The 21,439-nt window shown below is 39.9% G+C and overlaps 1 protein-coding gene across 1 annotated transcript; it reads right to left on the minus strand.

The window, feature by feature from the left end:
* Positions 1 to 485: 485 nt before the first annotated feature.
* On the minus strand, positions 486 to 19,463 carry LOC307134443 (polyadenylate-binding protein 1A-like). The gene is made up of 15 exons (XM_079830189.1): positions 18,723 to 19,463; positions 17,848 to 18,041; positions 17,604 to 17,719; positions 14,098 to 14,237; positions 13,910 to 14,004; positions 13,668 to 13,805; positions 11,820 to 11,915; positions 6,701 to 6,973; positions 6,360 to 6,450; positions 5,404 to 5,514; positions 1,537 to 1,685; positions 1,363 to 1,447; positions 1,150 to 1,280; positions 964 to 1,062; positions 486 to 880 (listed from the first exon to the last, which is right to left on the minus strand). The coding sequence occupies exons 1-14, from the start codon at positions 18,913 to 18,915 to the stop codon at positions 970 to 972; spliced, it is 1,905 nt and encodes a 634-aa protein (XP_079686315.1). The 5' UTR covers positions 18,916 to 19,463; the 3' UTR covers positions 486 to 880; positions 964 to 969.
* Positions 19,464 to 21,439: the final 1,976 nt, after the last annotated feature.

The raw sequence follows: 21,439 nt of genomic DNA on the forward strand, positions 1-21,439 counted from the left end.
CTTGAACTCAGCAGCAGGTTAATAGCTCATCAACGGATCTGTTAGTGAAAAAAAGAAAAAGTTAATGAGCTATTACGCAAATGGACATGTGGTATCAAGTTTCACATACATTGTTTCGTTATCCCATATCCCTTATTTCATATATGCCCACTTTATTTATTACAACCTACTCATTAAAATTCTTAATACAAATCCCCCAAAAAGCCACTTCTCAGATCTTTCCTCTGACTGTTTCTCATCAGCCACACAGTTTTGTTCTCCTTTGTGAGCTGTTGTACTGCTTTTCTGGCACTCATCTTCCTCTATCATTCCAACATTCCCAGCTCTTGTTCTACCCAATAATCACACACAGAGCCTTTCCAAAAAATGCAGTGTTACTATACGGATTCGAAGACTTCAATCTAGTCCATGAAGACCAACTTAAAATATGGTTTTGGCATCCCAAATCCCTGTTGAGAGATTCTGTGGACAAATGGAGACACTCACACATTTTAATGAACTTTATTTGAGCAAGCATATTGTCAATATAAGGTAACATCACATTGCTGGTTCTGTCAGTTCTCCCCTCCCTTCTGAGAACATGACATAGCCAGGCTTTAAAAGAAATAAAACAAGGCAGGAATGCTTTACGGCTGTTTTCTCCCTATACTGTGGATCTTTTTTTAAACCCCCAACATAATTTTTGTCTGTTTTACCTTTTTTATTCATTTTTTTTATTTTATTACCTTAACTAGGCCTAGAATGCTCATCTCTAGACCCGGCTCTTTCTAGTTTCTTTTTTAAATATGGTTTTAGATGTTTTGCCATGTTTTCTGTGTTTTAATTTTCCCCCCAATGTTTACTTTTCCCCCTCTCTGTGAAGATTCAAGGTTGCGCACCCCTGTAAAACAGAGACATCATGACCTCAGTTCTCCAACAGACTGAACATTTGATGCGAGTGGACGATAACAAAAGGAACGTTACCTTGGCTTAAACACTTGGCACACCAGTAGAGTTGGTCACAGTTTTCTGAGCGGCTTCTTTAGCCTGGTGAGCTTGGAGTACGGCCACCGCCTCGTCAACCTGTTAGAAAGTTGACAAAACATTTTGCCCTTTGAATACATTCCGTACAGTTTCCATACAAAAACAACCATTCAGAAACCGTCCAACCTTGGAGCGCAGAGACTCCGGAGACTCCAGCATGTGGAGGAGCTCAGAGTTGTCGATTTCCAGCAGCATACCAGTGATCTTGCCTGCCAGGCTGGGATGCATATTCTGGATAAGTGGGAAGAGACGCTCACCTGGGAGAGGAAAATCAGGCATTACCCTCATCTTATAGTGTGGTGAGAGGAACACATAATCAGAAAACTCAGCAAACTTTACCCAGCATCTGCTTCTGTTCCTGTGGAGGAGCAGCAGCGAGCATGGAGGCTGTCAGCGGTTCCTGTCCTTGCACATGTACAGCAGGCTAATGAAGAGAGTAAATCAGAAGAGTAAACTCAAAAATAACATCTTTTAAATGTGATGGGATATATGTTGCGCATATACCAGTCTTACCTGCTGCATGGTAACCTGAGGCTGTGTGTTCATGTGCTGCTGAGGGTTGCGGACACTGGGTGCGTATTTGTACTGAGGCACGCCGCGTACTGGAGGGGCAGAAGCTGCAGCCGCTGCAGTGGAGGGCCGTGGACCCATAGTCTGGGCAGCTGAGAGAGCAACAGGATCAAAATCAATTGAAATCAAATGGATTTAATTAAATTCATTTTAATTCAACTTCTGCTCAAAACGGTGCACCTACTTTATGAAAACTAAATGGGACACCACTCCAATTCATTGAATTCAGGTGTTCCAATCACTTCTATGGCCACAGGTGTATAAAATCAAGCACCTAGGCATGCCGACTGCTTCTACAAACATTTGTGAAAGAATGAGTCACTCTCAGCAGCTCAGTGAATTCAAGCGTGGTACTGTGATAGGTTTCCACCTGTGCAATAAGTCCATTTGTGAAAATTCCTCACTACTAAATATTCCACGGTCAACTTTTAGTGGTATTATAACAAAATGGAAGCAATTGGGAACAACAGCAACAAAGGCCACCTAAAATTACAGAGCGGGGTCAGTGCATGCTGAGGCGCACCGTGCGCAGAAGTCACCAACTTTCAATAGCTACAGAGCTCCAAACTTCATGTGGCCTTCAGATTAGCTCAAGAACAGTGCGTGGAGAGCTTCATGGAATGGGCTTCCATGGCTGAGCAGCTGCATCCAAGCCTTACATCACCAAGTGCAATGCAAAGCGTCGGATGCAGTGGTGTAAAGCACGCCGCCACTGGACTCTAGAGCAGTGGAGACGTGTTCTCTGGAGTGACGAATCACGCTTCTCTGTCTGGTAATCCGATGGATGAGTCTGGGTTTGTCGGTTGCCAGGAGAACTTTACTTGCTTGACTGCATTGTGCCAGGTGTAAAGTTTGGTGGAGGGGGATTATGGTGTGGGGGTTGTTTTTCAGGGGTTGGGCTTAGCCCCTTAGTTCCAGTGAAAGGAGACATTTTTAAGACATTTTGGAAAATTTCATGCTTCCAACTTTGTGGGAACAGTTTGGGGATGGCCCCTTCCTGTTCCAACATGACTGCGCACCAGTGCACAAAGCAAGGTCCATAAAGACATGGATGAGTGAGTTTTGTGAGGAGGAACTTGACTGGCCTGCACAGAGTCCTGACCTCAACCCGATAGAACCAGGACTTCTCGTCCAACATCTGTGCCCGACCTCACAAATGCGCTTCTAGAAGAATGGTCAAAAATTCTCATATACCCCTTTTCCACCAAGGCAGTGCTAGAGCTAATTCAGAGCCAGAGCTAGTCCCAGTTCATAGTTGGTTCGACTGTGGAGCTTTCTAAGAACCGTTTGCTTTTCCACGGGCTGAGAGCCACAACAGAGCCATGTCTTACGTCACTGTATACGTCTCATCTCTCTCAGCAAAGCTAGCGAGGCAGCGGCAATGTTGCCAAGTCCGTGGTTTTGCCGCGGGCTGTTTTTTCATGTCCACGGGATGAAGCGACCCCAATTATGTGATATTTAGCCCCATATTGCGAATTTTAGTAGGCAACCATGCCAAAAAACACATATTTTACCCCCAAATGTGATTTTTACTGGGGAATCCCCCCTGGAACGCGATTGGGCTTGTTTTGAGTAGCAATTGGGCGGGTTTGTTGTGAAAACCTAGCAACCCTGCCGGGAAACACACACACACACACACACACCAGGCTTGTTCGAGACGCATCAGCGCTTGCCAGACCGATCCACATATGATATAAAAACGCATGAGTGAATCAAAAGCATAAGGAGTCATGTGCTCTCGCTGGACTCGTTATCATACGGCGATCGGTCTCTGCACAGCACCGCTGCGAACAAGCCTTCCATCAACAATGCAAACGTTGCGTTACTATTGATTCACATGGCTTTACGATCCTACATCGGCATCAAAACACAACGCAAACACAGCGAATCCAACGCATTCATGTAGTTCGCCGTAATTTGTATAGACGGAGATTACAAACGAACAGTAGCTGTTAGCTCCATTAGCTGCTATTTCACAATGGCGGATCTCAAGTGTGTGTTGGTCTTGTTGACCCCGCCCCCAGCGCCTGACGTAATCGGTTCTTACTTCTAGCCCTGTTCTAGCCCAGCAATGTTTTGGTGCTACTTAAGAACCACTTTTCCTGGCTCGGAGCTAGGGCTTTGGGTGTGGAAACACAAAGAACCGATTAGAAACTAGGCTCTGGCTCCGATCTAGCTCTGGCTCTGCTTTGGTGGAAAAGGGGTAATAGACACACTCCTAAACCTTGTGGAAAGCCTTCCTAGAAGAGTTGAAGCTGTTATAGCTACAAAGGGTGGGCCTTATGGCAATATGGTGTGTGTGTAGAATTTTTTTTTTTTTCCACAAGCAGAGACAAATCTAATCTATACTCGTAACAAATTTTCAGTTGATACCAGGATCGAAATGAACCAGAATGCAAAAAGTGAAACTTTTGCTTTGTAATGATTATATTTCTTAAACTTTATTGTAAACAAAAAATAACAAAAACTACATCCGAAAGCTTAGGCAGCTGACTTGTTGCCTCAGTGTGGCATGAAGATACCTCACAAAACAGGCTTCAGAGGCAGCGTTTAATGATATACAACAAAATAAAGCAAGCTTTGGTGAAAACCAAGAGAATATTTAATTACTACAATAGTAATTTCTTGCTAGAAAATAGAAATAACATCACAAGTGGACAAATTTGGTAAAAAAAAAACAACAACGTACATTTACACATAAGCTGACCACCAACCGCAACTTTCAGACACCATATATTAATTTAAGGTCAACTGTCACGGAATGGAACGCACAAGATTGTGGGAAAAAGGCAACGACGTATAAATCTGTGCTGCCTTCAAAAATTGATCAGATGAAGGTATCTCGGAAGACACAAAGATAAGGTAACATTGGATTCAGACATGCCTTGATGCCTCCCTACCTTGCAGTGCATCCTTTTTCAGCTTTCGGACACAGCCTATAGGTGTGTGTTGGAGCAAGGTTAGAACTAATCTCTGCAGGGTTGTGGCCCTCCAGGAACTGAGTTTTGCACCCCTGATCTAAACTCTGAAGGAAATTAGATCTCCAGAAGCATAATTGACCTATCGGTAAGCCCCGCCCCTCGAACGCAGATGAGCCAATGGCAGTTGAGTATCAGTTGCGCTGGGACCGGAACTCGGACATCTTTAGGTTTCAGCGCCATAGAGATACATTGGAAATTCCGAAGGTTTGATGGTGTTTATGCTACAAAAATGGTAAAACGATGTACCTGGGGTACTGTAACACTTATTCCAGGTATCCTGAGAGGATTTTCTGGTGGTCATACTCTCATTAAGTTACGATTAAAGTTAGTGAGTCCCTGCTAACATACAAACCGAAATAACGAACTGTTCTCACATCATGTAACGTTAACAGTGTAGGTCAAAAACACACAAACGAAGGTCTGCATTTCAGTACCTCTCCATATTAAACTGGTTAAATGTACATTAATTTAATCTTACCCTGCGGTACATAAACAGTGTTGATGTACAGTGTAACGTTGGATCTCATTCAGACAGGGTCCGCTACATTCTGTGTCCAAAAACAACTTGGGACAAGGTTTTCACACTGACAGCTGTCATTGTAAGACAGTTAGCAACTCCGTTTGTTTGTACAAGTTAGCAACAGTAACTAATGGGGGCGGGGCTTACCGATAGGTCAATTGAGCACCCCAAACCAGACTAAAAGACTAAAAGACCAATATATACAAAATCGAAGAACGAACTGGTGTGAAGCCAAAACGAAGTTCGTTTGGAGTTTGATTCAGGAGTTCAAAAGAGCTTGTCAAAGCAAACTTTCTGAAAAAGACTCACCAACACGCTGAGTGGACATCATGCGGGGCACCTGTGATGCAGGACGCATGGTGCTGAAGGTCTGAGGTCTGGGGGCAGATGGGCGCATTGTGCCTGGCATGTTTTGGAAGTCTGTAGAAAATGTTGAATGTCTATGATTCATGAAGTACTGATTCATACTAAGTGACATTTGATTATTTATTTATTTACTTTTATTGCCATATCATCATCTGTGGCAAACATTTTATAAGATTTGTGTGACATTTGATTAAAGTCAGTGTAAAGGCAATTCTGAGATTTGTTTCTAAACACATTATAAATGTTAGAAATGTATTGCTGAAACACGTTACAAAGACTGAACTGTGTAGTACTGAATTGTGGGGTTAGACCGTTAAACAGTTTTTCACCATTTCTGGGCTCAGGATTTTTTAAGTGGGGCTAAAACGGTGTCTCAATGTTGCACTGGAGCTACTGAGCATGGGCCCTCCCCTAAAACTATAATATCTAGAGCAGAGTCACATCAGTTCGCCCACTCAATCAAGAGTTACTGTCAGGACCGTTAGTTACTACAGCCTACTAGCTAGTAGGGATTCATATCCCTACTTCGCCCACTCATTTCGATCATTGATAGGTCTCAAAAAACAAGTACTCGAGTACTCTGGGGGGTGGGGCATGGCCGTCATGGAGATATGAAAATATTTTAAGACTGTTACGAAAATTAATGTTGACAAATACATTTGTATTTGTCGCGAGTGGGCGTCGTTTCAGCGCCAACATGCCCCCCAGTGTTTGAGAGATTTTGATAAGCTATTTTATTTATTTGGCGTTTTTTTTATCATTAAAATTTGGCTGGGTGGTTAACACATTTTTCTGTTGTGTGACAAACTCAGAATACAAACTTAATAACATATTTAATTTTGACTTTACACTGACTTTAATATATCACTGCAGGTTTCTGGGATAAAAAGTTGACTTACGCTGAGGCCGGACACCTTGAGTGGTCCAGCGGGGACTGGGTCTGAGCTGGGCGAGCTGACTGGTAGGGTAATATGCAGCTCTGTTCTGGGCCTGTGATGCAAGCAAATTATTAATTATGGCAGCACAATATATATATAGTTTTTGCATCGATATCGCGATGTGTATTCGTCTTAAAAGTGACAGCAGCCTAATATACCCGCGGTTGTGCGTCACCAATCAAACAACAAAAGAGAAGGAGCTTTAACAAAGATATATTGTATGAATTAATTTATACAGTAAAGACAAGTGTTACTTTACATTCGATTATTCAATTTCTGTACCTGAATACTGTTAGATTTACCTGCGGAATGGCAGCCATGAAGTATCCTGATGGAGGTGCAGGTTGGTAGGGGTTGATAACTGGGTTTGGCACTGCACGGACACTGGCCATCCTCTGCATGTACTGGTTGGTGAGATGGGCCTGTCGTTCCTCTTTGCGCTGAGCAAGAGCCACATACAGTGGCTTAGTGGCCACAATACGGCCATTCATCTCAGTCACTGCTTTAGTGGCTTCCTCAGGGGAAGAGAAACAGACAAAACCGAAGCCTTTACTGCGACCACCGTCCATCATGACCTGGGACAGAAGGCAACATACAACAAGGTAAACATGAAAAGGCATTTGCAACCCATTTAACATCAGTAAAGTAACTTTTCCAGAGAGAAACACCAAATAATAGAGAAGAGAATTATCATTTTCAAATCAATCAAATCATTTTTAAATCATTATCAAAGGGGTTGTATTATGCCCTTTTACGAAGTCTTGATTTTGTTTTTAGGGTGTACTAGAATATGCTTTCATGCTTGATTGTTCAAAAAAAAAAAAAACATTATTTTACAGCACCTCTCTCCCCAGTCCAGCTCAAAGGTGCAGTTTAATTTTCTTTTTCGATGAAGCCCCTCCTTCCAAAATACGAATCTGCTGTGATTGGTTAGCTGGCCCTGTGTGTTGCGATTAGCACTGCTTAGTGCACGTCCGGGAAATGTCACGCCCCCTTACCATAACCATGAGCTCTACTTGGATGAAAATATTAAGGATGGTGTCAATTTCAAACCAATTCAAGCCTGATTCAGACTTAAGAATGCTAACAAACAAGAGGCTATAAATGTGCAGCACATAAAGGTTGTGGTTATTAGGGATGTGCATTTCAAGCAAAAATAATATTCAATGATGGCTGGGAATTATTCGATTATTATTCGAAAATTGCAACTCCTCCCCCAGCATGCACGCATGTTGAAACATATGACTGTTATTTGATATCGGCCAAAGTTACCGTAACCGCTATATGCCATGTAAGTCTACAGTGTGCATGTGAGACGATGTGTTCTTCTTCTGTTGTCTCAGGGCATTTTTACTCTGGCAGTTTAGTTCGAAATGGGGCACAATTCGCATGAAAAATTGCTTATGTGAAAGCTTTCATACAGAGCTTAGTGTGCACTGAGGTACCGAGGCCCGTGTCCGACAGCTTATCAAAATCTCGGCCCGAGTCTGACTGGAACCCGTGTTTTAAAAAAAGAAAAAATTGTATCCTCCCGATTACTGTTGCAGCCATTAAAATGGTTCAGTTTTGTTTTTAATGTCAAAGTAGTTATATTTTGTTTCGTGTCTTTATTAAATTAATTTAGAAAAATGTTTGGAGCATTTTTTGTTTGTTAAATTAAAGTTTTCATTTTTTAAAGTGATGACCAAGTGGCCAGCGGCCGACAGCCAGTTACCCACATGTATGATCAATTTAGCCTCTCAAATCAACACTTCACTTGTCTTGCCTACAAAGTCCATAGATATTAAACACTTCAAGTATCACAATGTTAGTTTAGATGTTTACCATCACCACCACCACCACAGTAAAAAGGCATTTTTGACATGTTGAGGCAGGCTGATGCTGCTCGCAAACAAATAGGCACAATCTACTAATAAACAAAAAAATAATAAAAAGCATGCAGTTTGTCTTACCTTACACCTCTCCGCAAAATGAATATAAATCTGATCTTCAATTCCCGCGCTATGCACATTTAACGGAGTTCACGTCAACGAAAACAACAGATATGAGCTGCATTTTATTTATCATCAGCTCAAGATCAAATACCGCAATAGGAGAAAGAGCAACCTTAGCACTGGTAAGATCATTTAGTTTCATTAGTTTTAATGAAGATGATGTTTTTGAGCATCTGAGACTACTTTCAGTTTCATTTGCGACGATGCGTGTTGCAGTAGCGGTGTTATATCTGACTACACCATGTCATATATAGCCTAATAATACCTTCACGCGTTTATTTTTTTAACAATTTGCAAGGAGTAAAATTTACACGTGGTTTAAACAACCAGATGCATTTACACTACGTCCAGTTTCGTCTGAAATGCTAACCAGACCACCTTCTGAATTGGTTTGTTTAAAGGTCCCATGGCATGAAATTTTCATTTTATGAGGTATTTCAACATTAATATGAGTTCCCCTAGCCTGAATTTTGTCCCCAAGTGGATAGAAATGTTGATCGGTGTAAACCGAGTTCTGGCTGTCTTTCTCTGCCTTTGAGAAAATGACAGGCCAGACGAGCCAATCCTGAAGTCTCCTGGTTTGACGTCCAAGCAGGAACGGTTTCATCCCTTTCCTCCGCCCAGAGAATCTGGCACGCCCATGCAAACGCTCGAGAGATCATTGCTTGTGAACGAGTGAACGCTGGCAGTTTCTCAGTGTGTGGATGTACAAATGAAAACAGAAGTCTTTTTTCAGTTCCTTCTGATCTGTGATCAGTGATTTCTTATGTGTAGCTAATTATTTATTATTCGTGCACACTCAGCGGCTTCTCTCTCTCCCGACAGAACGGTGTTTTCTATCTTGTGAGTCAGTGTTTTTGTACGTCCTCGTCGCGTCTATCTGTTCTTAAATGTGCATACAGTCGGGAGTTTCTGCTCAACATCGGCAGAGCCACATCTTTAGAGATAAACCTCACGCACGCCGAAGCTCGGCCTTCAACATCCCCGACCCCCAGTACTGCATCTGGCCCACAGCGGAGGCACCAAACGCGGCGTGAGATTAAGCAGAAGGGGGGTAAGCGTGAGGGTATCCGGCTAGGCTAGCCAGCTTTCCCCACAATAAACTGGATTACATTCGATTACTGCTGTTGTGTCTCTTTGTTTGCGCTGTGTAAGTTACTCAATGCGCGTCACTGACGCTTTTCATATGATTGGAACATATCTAGAAATAATGCTTTAATCAAACTTACTAACTCGTTCATCTCGACAGCTGTAATGGTACATTGCATGTGTTACAAAGTTGGTAGAATAGACGGACTCGGCGTGACTGGGACTCGTGTTTATTCAGAACTCTCAGATACAAACACAATAAACTCGCGCTGACAGACAGCGCTCTCACAACTCAGTAGTTACTATAAATAACTTTGTTAGCAATCTCCGTCTCAGTGATGTCCGGTTCGCGAACGAATCATTCTTTTGAATCGGTTCTTTTTAGTGAACCGAACCAGTTCACCAAATCGGACTGAATCGTTCTAAACGGTTCGCGTCTCGAGTCAGCGCTGATCCATAATTTACTAAAGTTACTAACTTTCTGACATGAGTGACAGCCCCTCCGACTAGAAATAAACTAATAACCTGAAGTATATTCTAGTAACTACAACAGTTCACCCTGAACTGAGACATGCTGAGAGAACTGATGAGAAGTGAACTCAGGTCCATCCGTCTCTCTGGCAGCAGCTCGTGCGTCGTAGACCTCGTTAAACCACGCCCCCTTCGCTCATTTCAAATGCAAAGATGTCAGCCAATCACAACAGTGGGCGTTTTTACTGAAGTCTCACAGCACACACGCCTCTTGAAACAGGGCAGTCAGCCACAGGGCAAACAGCAGTATAGACAAAATGCCTTTTATTTCTAAATTATGACATTTTATGATGTAAAAATCATACTAACAATATAAGTACACCTCAGGAAACACTATAAAATAATAGAAAAATGCCATGCCATGGGACCTTTAAGTGATCGCATATTAATCCATCTCGAAAGAATTCCGAAAGGCATAGTAAATGGTCTGTTTACAATCAGATAGATATCTGATCAGAGAAAATGAATGTCATAACTCTTGCAGCTGTGCTAAAGGAGCACTCGCTGCTGCTGGCGCGGACTCTGAACACCATGCAAGTCAGTCTTGACAGTCGCGTGGCCTCGTGTCGTTTCCACCAGTGCAGCACATCTCATAGTTTCTTTTAATTAATGAATTGGAAAAAAAAAGGAGAAGCCTAAAATGAACTCGTCACCACCACATCAGCACCGAAAACATGGGGAATTTTTTAGACGATAATCGCACAACCTATTCAATATTCTATAATTAAATCAACTAATCGACTATTCGAAAATCGTGACTCATCCCTAGTGGTTATAATGTTCAGTGTGACAAGCAGGGCGAATGAGAGCCGAGAGAGAATGGTGCGAGGCCCGCGGCGTGATTGCAAATGAGCATCACCTGCGGGTCACACCGGTCTCATATCTCTCACAGAGGAGCTTGGATACATAGAGGAGCGACGACAGTGAAGGACGCGAGAAGACCAGGGGTCCGTTCTTTGTAAGTTGATAACTTGATATCGTCGTCAATGAACCTTTATTATGTGATGAAAACGAGACGAGATGCAACGTAAATGCTGGTCATGTGATGATGATTATAATTAAATGTATAATGCAATATTGTTGACGAATAAAAACGAGACTAAATGTGGTTTACAAAATAAAAACTATGCTAAAATGTCTCTTAATTTACGTCGACCAAAACGAGAGGAGATGAAATGTTATAACGTTATTTTGTCTCGTTTAGTCACGTTATATTATTATTTTGCAGTATTTCTGTGTCCTGTGTCTCACTTCAGGGGCTGCATCAGGTCGCACTGCGCAGACGCAGGCGACGTCACTTCCTCAAATGCCCCACTTCAGGCATTATTTAGAAGATGCAGCTGCAATGAGTTAGCGTAAAGTGTTAAACGTTCGCCGGTTCCCGCCTCCTTCACTAGAAGTTCGTCAAAAAACAGCGTCTCTTAAACAGTGACAACAACACGGTCTTCTCTCAGGCAGCTAAATTTTTTGCGTATTCCGTGGGTGGAGATTATTTAAATGAGTAACATAGCGACTTCACAAGATCTGGAGAAAAAAAAACGGTTGTAGTCCAAACAAGTTGTTTGTTTAAGTTCTCGGAAAGTGGATTCTGTTAAAGAAAATATCTTTTGACTTTGTAACCTTGCAGATCTTTTTTATGCTCAAACAGCAACATTACATAACTAAAGTTGAAAAAGTTAAAAAGCATAATAGGACCCCTTTAAGGCTGCCATTGTGTACATTTAGATGCATGTTCTGTAATACACAAACACACACACACATGCGTATTTAAATAACTAGGTCAGTGATGACTTGCTCAAAATCGTACCTTGGCACTGGTGATTGTTCCAAAGGGAGAGAACTCTTTACGAAGACGCTCGTCATCAATACCATCATCCAAGTTCTTAACATAGAGATTGACACCCTGTAAAGAGAGCAAATGGCGATGAAGAGGGCACTTAGAATGCACTAGATTTAATAAAATACTAAATACAATTAAGAAACAAATTCAGTTTGAGAAACAGCCTAATTTAGGTCCATAAATAAGAAATGATTGGGTAACACTTTACATTAAGGTTCCCTTTGTAATGGGTTTTTAAAGGTGATTGTTAATGACTAATAACTAATTTACAAATGCATTATAAATCGTTGATAAGCAGTTATAACTGCATGAATAAATGAGTGATTTTAACGCAATGCCTGCCAAATAGTGAGCCATTTTTAACTCATGTCACACTTATTTAACTCAAAACCAGATTCCTGAAGTGAACAGGTTCTCAGGCTTTCACTTTACATTCACTTTCACAGGTTATAAATGTTTGTAACTCATTAATAAATGGTTCACAAGTGTCCACCCTACATTAAGGTTCACAATTAACTAAAATTGGAATTTAAATATTCATTGTTAATATCTCATCACGTTATTGTTGTGCTCTTATGTTTTTTTTCCAAAATAAAGTTTGATCATTTCATCTTGATAAACAAGAAATCAGTTTTTGTATACACTGCTGTGGATAGGCATCATTCGTTTTTTGTGGAATATCATGGTGCAGGGCCACACGGAATCTTTTTTGCCCTGAATTTTTGGAAAAATCTGCAAAATTATGCGGAATGGTTTTAAATGTGTTAAAAAGATCTAAGAATATTGGAACTGAAAACATTACAAATAAAATATTAACTTCTTACTTTTTTTTAAAAGGTTTTCAAATACAAATAGAAAAACTTTTGTTTGTTTTTTTTAAACAAAGTTCAATCACTCTTATAGTACATCCACTAAAAGACGGTGAAAATATTGCTTTATCAATTGTATTGTACACAAATCATAAGAAATTAAGCAATTTCATATCATTAAACAAAAATACCTACCACAGTAAAATGAACAATTTTTAATAGCTATAAATAAGTAATTTTTGCAGACAAGTGATGTTTCCTTAACTCCTCCGTGGTCAATTTTATTTGAGACATTTTAAAATATCGCTCTCTCACAAAAAAAGTCACATCAATAAGCGCAGCCTATTACTCCTCACAATCGCGCACGCGATTGTGAATGCTTCTCAAATGACGGGCACTACAATCTGTGGAAATCTGCTGAGTTTTCTGCTGAATTCTGCGCGCGCAGATTCCGTGTTGGCCTGAATTCATGGGTAAGAATAGTATTTTCTGGCAAAGAACATTTTAAGAAAAGTGGCAGTCATGAGATATTAATGAGAAAACCACAAATACAACACCCTTCAGTCTCACTATGATGGTCTATTTTTGCTGCATCATGAAATAAATCAGGAATCTGGAATTGAGTTAAATAAGTGTGAATAAATACATTTATTAAGCATTTATAACATGCAAGTTAAAAATGGCTCACTATTTGGCAGGCATTGCGTTAAAGTCACTCTTTTTATTCATGCAGTTATAACTCCTTATCAATGATTTATAATGCATTTGTAAATGAGTTATTAGTCATTAACAAACACCTTTATAAACCCTTTACAAAGGGAACCTTAATGTAAAGTATTCCCAATAATTGTACATAGCCACTAATGTCCCCAGTATCCACTATAAAAGAACATGGGGCCCATGGACTAAAAAGTCACTGGTGCAGCCATTTTGGCCAGTGTGGTCCACTGAAAAGGAAACACTGAATTCGACAAGGCTGCAGAAGTCAGAGTTCAACTTCACTGACCTGGTAGCGAGTCATGCGGTCCTGCTTCATCTGTTCAAATTTGCGCTTGAGCTCAGTTTGGCGCTCCACTTTTTTCTGAGCGCGACCCACATAGATGAGCTTCCCGTTCAGTTCTTTGCCATTCATCTCATCCACAGCCTGTACACCAAGAGATCAAAACCCTTGTTTGGTACCTGTTCATTCTATGGTTACATTTACTCCATAGAGTATGTTATTTTGACCACATTTAAAGCTGAACTGACCCTTTGCGCATCTTCGTGCCTCTCAAAACTCACAAATCCAAAGCCTCTGGACTTCCCATTTTCATCAGTCATGACACGGATGCTCATAGCATTACCTTACAAAATCAGAAAAATGTTTTTGAAATGTAGAAACCAAGAGAAATTTTTTTAGTGGTTTTAGTGGTTTTATATAGTTTAAAAGAACTAACCATATTTGCTGAAGATGTCCTTGAGCTTATCATCATCCATGTCTTCCCCAAAGTTTTTAATGTACACATTGGTAAATTCTTTGGCTCTTGCACCAAGCTCAGCCTCCCTCTCCTTGCGAGATTTGAAGCGCCCCACAAACCTAATGGCAAAGAGGAGCGTTCAATAGGAGGATGTAGTGGATCTCAACAGTTACGTCAAGGGGCTGGGACTTAAAATTCATCTACACATTTAGCATCCTTTTCAACAATATACAATATATATTAGGGGTGACCCTGAACAGTCAAAGAGTCTATGCTTCGATAGGAGGAGCCTGACTCGACTGCCAATCTCTCACAGTGGAATTTTTGCAGAGGTGTTATGAAAGAGGATCATGCCAAATGATCACACTTTATTCTTTATTCTAGACTTTTTTTTTTTATTTGATAAAAAAAAATGTGTGCGTGTTTGAACAGGCAATTTAGCCGATTTAATTAGATTTGCAGACATGTGAAGACATGACATGTCTGCAGTGTGGCCTTTCTGTAGTTATTAATTTGTTATTTTTTAGGTTTATTTATCCAAAATGTTTCTATACATTTTCTTCTATATCTTTGCGTGATGTTCTGTACATTTTATGAGGAATCGTTTTACAAATGTTTATCCACCACACACACACACACACACACACACACACACACACACACACACACACACACACACACACACACACGATTCGACTATCAGTCGACTATAGGCAAGTCTTCACAATTCTGATTCGACTAAATCCTTTGTCCTTTGAATGGATTTAATTCTAATTTATCTTTAATCTGACTCCATTTAATCATAATCTCGAGTTTAGGATAGAATGCCAATTGGTTGTTTGGTCATTTATATTTAATAGTTAGTCACACATTTAATCATTCCGTTTTAACCTTTTGTTGCAATTATACCGATCCGTACTAGAGATAGTTAATAATTACAGAGTAATTCAGAAAGGATCAAAAATGTAACAATGTATTAACAGTCAGGTAAATGTATAATGCCAATTACATAATCAATTAAAAGATAATCCATACATAATATCAAATACTTTATAGCAAAGAATAAGATATTGATACCTGACTTCTGAATATTAGAGTCAAGATGCTCCGCGTTACGGGCCAACCTTGTTACAGTATTGCGGCCCGAACTCTCTGCCACATCACTTTAAGTAGCTCAGACCAAAGCGAAACCTCTTTCAAATGGAAAGATCTGATAACAAAGGGAATTTAAATTGAATCGATCTCTCATTTGCCTGGCTTGAAAGAAGAGACCAAATGGCTCCAAAAGCCACACCCATCATAATATGCAAAATATCTCTAAGCTCTAAAAAAACGTATATTATTACCTTCTTGTATACTTCTGTGGGGACGAGATTGTTGTACCAGTCGCACTGAGACATTCCAAACGATGTCAAACATATAATACTGTATAGTGAGAATTGACATTAAATCCAATAGATTTTGGGTATATTTCAGTGATCTCCCAGCATGAAGTGGAATAGGATGGGGGAAATTCAGGGGAAGGGAAATACATGTAAATTAGAGCCATTCTCAAGTTATTCACTCAGCGTGACGTCTGCAAAAAGTGTCCTTTGTCCTCCACCAGACAATCTGGCCTTGCTTTTTACAGTCTTTCAGCGCTCAGTGCACAGTCGGGAGTTATGCATTCTGACTAAACAGTAACCTAGTTCAGGTCATTTTGTGAATAAATATACTGTGTTAAGGTTGTGTATATATCTTAATCTCACATGCATTTGAGTTAATTAACCCACTAGCAAAGTGCTTCAGTTTATCAGTGTTAATTAGGGCAGCACGATTAATCGAAATTAAACCGCAGACAAATTGGCAAAAGCTGAGTTTTTTAAATCAGTGTCAGTGCTTGTCAGTGCTTGTCAGTGAAGCACGACTCTGTGATCAGTAGTAAATGCTGCTCCATCTGAAAGGCAGAGGGCGCTCTCACACACAAGCCCCAAATATGCCCAGCAGAAATACGATAACGCACGTCATTCTAGGAAATCCCTATGGGCATCATACTATCAATGTAGCTCAATAAACAGAAGATTGAAACGCTTTGATTAAACATGACTAATAAACACACGACTACGACAATATGGTTTATCCGAATTCTTCAAGCCTTCTTGGGTATTTTCATGATAATGAAGTATATTTATACTTTATAAATATACTGTTGTGTGCCTTATTCTGTGTAAAAAGCCACATCATCTCACAGAAGGATGCTCAACTGTCGCTATGAAGTGGGTTTTGGAGTAAAAACGTGTTATTAAGGGTGCGTTCACACTTGTAGCTCGGTTCGTTTGGTCCGGACCAAAAAACAAAAACAAAACATATAGTCCTGGTCTGCTTAGTGTTCACACTGGCATTTTTATCAGCGAACCTAAAGTTACCGAACCAAAGGCATAGGGATACACTCACAACCTGATTGGTCGGCTTATGACGTATATTTCGCGACGGAGCTTGCTTACCGAACATTCAAAACAATGCTGTGTGCTGGATTAAACGCGATCATTTTATGCGTGTACATATGGTTTAATTTTTACCAGCTGAAAACTCACGAAGAGCTCATAAAATGTTCAAAACAGCACCAGGATTTCCTCCGTTGTATGCAGAAACGAAGATCTGCTGCAAAGAGACGGCAGTTGATGAGGCACTTTACCTCCTTGTTGCTCCATGTTTGCCCTCTACTCATTTTGGATACACCGATCTTTCCGCGTCGTCAAATCAGCTGACTTGTAGCGTCGCATCTTGTGACAGCACGTCCTGTTTTTGGTTCGTTTACATGTCTTTGGTCCGTGTTGCGTTCATATATCAATCGAACCGCACCAGAGTTAGTTTGGAAGCGGACCGAGACCCATCTTTTTAGCGGTCCGCTTGTTCGGTGCGCACCAAGGTTCGGATGGCAGCGTTCACATATGTTCAAATGAACCGCAGTAACCGAGCAATCGCACCAGGGTTCGTTTTAATCGAACGAAACATGACAAGTGTGAACACACCCTAAATGTTGTTGGACAAGAGGTTCATAAATGCTTCTCATGTTTGGGAAGATGTTTGAAGCATGTTGCTTTTTCAAATGCACATTGTAAGCAACTCAAACTCGCAGTGTTTTCAGCAGCATTTACTACTGATCACAGAGCCATGTGTCACTGACAAGCTGCGCATTAAAAAAAAAAGTTGCAGCCTTATCGATTGATAATCGCACTAAGCCAAATCGGTTTAAGTGTGATTCCGGATTAATTGTGATTAATCGTGCAGCCTTAGTGTTAATTCATTGTTCAGCTTCAGCTGACACAGCTCAAATCGCTTCGGGATGTAGGCATATTCGGACCCAACCATAGATTTTAAATGTCTGTGATAATCCACCAATACTCCAATGCAATCTTCGAGCAAATTTATAGTCAATATAAATAAAATGTACTCTAAAAATACTCTAATGCTCAAGTCTAGGAAAATACCAAAATCTCACTTACACTTTTCTGTCATTCAGCAACATGCCGTTCATTTTCTCAATGGCTCTTTCAGCAGCCTCCTGGGTCTCAAAGTGCACAAAGCCGTAGCCCTTTGAGCCATTCTCATCACAAACCACCTTAAGAAAGGATATCAGGCATAAAATCATGCACACACTAACCAACAGAAGCACTCATGCACAAATGTAACATTCACAATCAAATCAAATCACAGCAAAGCACCTTCCAGAGCATGTATGTGCCTTACCTTGCACGACAGGATGTTGCCAAACGCAGAGAAAGTGTCATAAAGGGCTTTGTTATCAATAGACTTATCCAAGTTTTTAATAAAGATGTTTCCAACGCCACTTTTCCTCAGAGAGGGGTCACGCTGAGACCACATGATGCGGACAGGTCTACCCTTGATGACGTCAAAATTCATTGTGTCTAAAGCCCGTTCAGCTGGAAGCGAAAAAAAATATTCATCCACTAAATCAAAATGAATTTTTCTCTTCAGTAGCATACATACAGCAAACTTCCAGTTTCATTCCTATTTGTATTCTGAAGGTTTTTACAGAAGGGTTTGTTCATATATAATTTGCCTGACTTGTATGACATTTCAGTAATAAAGCATGGTGAAATTTACAGGCATATTTTTGTCAAATGTACATAATCAAAAAAATAAATGATCAACTTGAATAACTAGACTCATTGGGCCAAGAATAAAAGTGAGAAATGCATTACATTGCTTAGTCCCTATATTTTGAAGTTTGATATACCAGATAACCACATTAATTTCTGTACTTTTGAACAAACAGACATAATCAATGTGTTCGAGACACTTTCCTGACCAACTAGACAGTTCATGGGAATGCATCTCTGCTACACACTCTGCCCCACCCACGCCCTAAATGTGACAATCATGCAAGTCACCGCTGTCAAGCAACGTCACGTGGTACACGCATGCAACCCTCATCTTAAACCCTTAATAATCAACCGACAAGACATTGATTCATAAAACACAGTGCTGCATATGGTCACTAACAATATTCTCAATGAATAGGCATTATATTGACGAGACCCTATATTTATTTTTCAATGTGTCATTAGCGCAAAAGGCATCTTTGACACACACTCGCTCACCGTCTGCAGGCTGCTGGAAGTTGACATATGCATAGCCGAGAGACCTGCGGGTGATCATGTCCCTGCACACGCGGATGGAGAGGATGGCACCGGCCGGGCTGAACTTCTCGTAGAGCATGGCTTCGGTCACGTCCTGGTGCAGGTCCCCAACATACAGCGAGGCCATGGGGTAACTGGGAGCGCTGGGGTTCATTTTCTCTTCGGTCGCAGTTGTGAACTCGCAGAAATGTAATGTTTCTCGGCACTAGCGAGTGAGCTTAACTACGTCAGAATATAGTTAGCTGTCAAGCTAATCTAAACACGCCAATTTGTACAATTTAAAATCGTATACTAAAAGACTGTTTCTGGAACGATTAAAGCGTTTGGCGCTTCGTTTAAAATGACTAAAAATAAGGGCAAAAAAAATCTTAAAACGCGAAAAAATCAAAACCAACGTATCAAGCAAACCGCCAGGCCTTTGCGAGCTCACAGACTATCGTTATTTTTCAGGTTTGTTGCGATGTTTCAAGGTCTCCAGCTTCCACTTGACCAATTTTTATTTATAAAAAGAAAAAATGATTTTTTGGAGTTTTTAAAAGTTTTTAATTTTTTTTTGTTTTTTTTTATTTTTTATATAATGTGTGCCGAGGCAAGCTCCGGAGCACACACGCACTCACACAGCACTAACAGCCGGGGGTTTCGGGAGGGAAGGGGCGGACTGAGCTGTCACATATATACCCGCCGGTACGTCATCCACCGTTCACGCGCATGAAAAAATTTGACGCAACAGTCGCTCACCGGTTTGGATGATGATTGGATGAATAATGCCAGAGCCTGCAGATTTGTCCAATAAGCTTTTAGAACGACGAATAGTTGACTTTTGTGACGCTGAGGAATGTGTGAAAATAAATGACTGAATTTCATTTTTTTTTTTAAAAGATTAAGTTAATTTAATTTAGAATCATAAATTGGCTCAATTTAATATTTATCATTTATTATTTAGATATTAAATTGTGTTAATATTATTAATCAATGATCAAAGAAAGCATTGCGATTTTTGAACTTTTTTCTACCACAATGTAATTTGTCTCCTTTGTCTTGCAGAGACTAATTCCATAGCTAACATTTTATGTATCCTAAATATACACAGTTAAATAAAATGTAATAGTTTTCATAGTTTTTTTATTTTTATTTTAGGTATTTTTTTTTATCATTATTTTCTTTAGTTTACGATTGAAAGTCTGGGGCTGGGGCAAGGGAAATACAATACATCTATAAAAGGTATTGAAAAAAGTAAAATCTTTCAAATGCAGTTTTAATTTGACCTTTTATATAACAAAAATATGTTAGTTACATTAGTTTGTTAAATAAAAAACAAAACAAAAAAACTGGTCGGCCTATATAAAATTGCCAAATCAAAAAAATGCTCACTTACCAAAGAGTAATTTATCAATAACTGACTGCACTTCAATAATAATAGTGAGTCTTTGTATATATTAGTGATAATGAACCTAATTGCTTTGATCAAATGGTCACGAATGGACATGGTGCTGAAGGGAGAGGGGTGGGGAATATAGTCTTTGATCTGTGTTTTCTTTTATTTAGGCTACTTTCACAATCATAACTGTTTACTTGTTTAGTAATCAGCCACAGTTCATGAGTGAGTACTACCGGTACTAAATAGTAACAGGATTGATTAGCAGCATGTAGATGACTGTGCTGAAGATCACCACTAGGGGGAGTAACAGACCTTGAAGAACTACTGACGGTGCAGAAATCCGCAGTGCTGAGCTGCACTGATTTGATCTATTGATCTATATTTTCTACAGAGACAATCTGTGTTTTTAACATTACATTAACAAAATCTATCTATCTATCTATCTATCTATCTATCTATCTATCTATCTATCTATCTATCTATCTATCTATCTATCTATCTATCTATCTATCTATCTATCTATCTATCTATCTATCTATCTATCTATCTATCTATCTATCTATCTATCTATCTATCTACCTGTCTGTCTGTCTGTCTGTCTGTCTGTCTATCTATATATCTGTCTGTCTATCCATCTATCTGTCTGTCTGTCTATCCATCTATCTGTCTGTCTGTCTGTCTGTCTGTATATCTATATATCTGTCTGTCTATCCATCTATCTGTCTGTCTGTCTGTCTATCTATATATCTGTCTGTCTGTCTATCCATCTATCTGTCTGTCTGTCTGTCTATCCATCTATCTGTCTGTCTGTCTGTCTGTCTGTCTGTCTGTCTGTCTATCTATATATCTATCTGTCTGTCTGTCTGTCTATCTATATATCTGTCTGTCTGTCTGTCTGTCTATCCATCTATCTGTCTGTCTGTCATCTGTCTGTCTGTCTATCTATATATATATATGTCTGTCTGTCTAGCTGTCTATCTATCTATATATCTATCTGTCTGTCTATCCATCTATCTGTCTGTCTGTCTGTCTGTCTTTCTATATATCTGTCTGTCTGTCTGTTTGTCTATCTGTCTGTCTATCCATCTATCTGTCTGTCTGTCTATCTATATATATATATATATATATATGTCTGTCTGTCTGTCTGTCTATCTATCTATATATCTGTCTGTCTGTCTATCCATCTATCTGTCTTTCTATATATCTGTCTGTCTATCCATCTATCTATCTGTCTGTATATCTATCTATCTGTCTTTCTATATATCTGTCTGTCTGTCTATCTGTCTGTCTGTCTATCTAT

The sequence above is a fragment of the Gobio gobio genome (genome assembly GCF_949357685.1).
Source record: "Gobio gobio genome assembly, chromosome: 11".
Taxonomy (NCBI): domain Eukaryota; kingdom Metazoa; phylum Chordata; class Actinopteri; order Cypriniformes; family Gobionidae; genus Gobio; species Gobio gobio.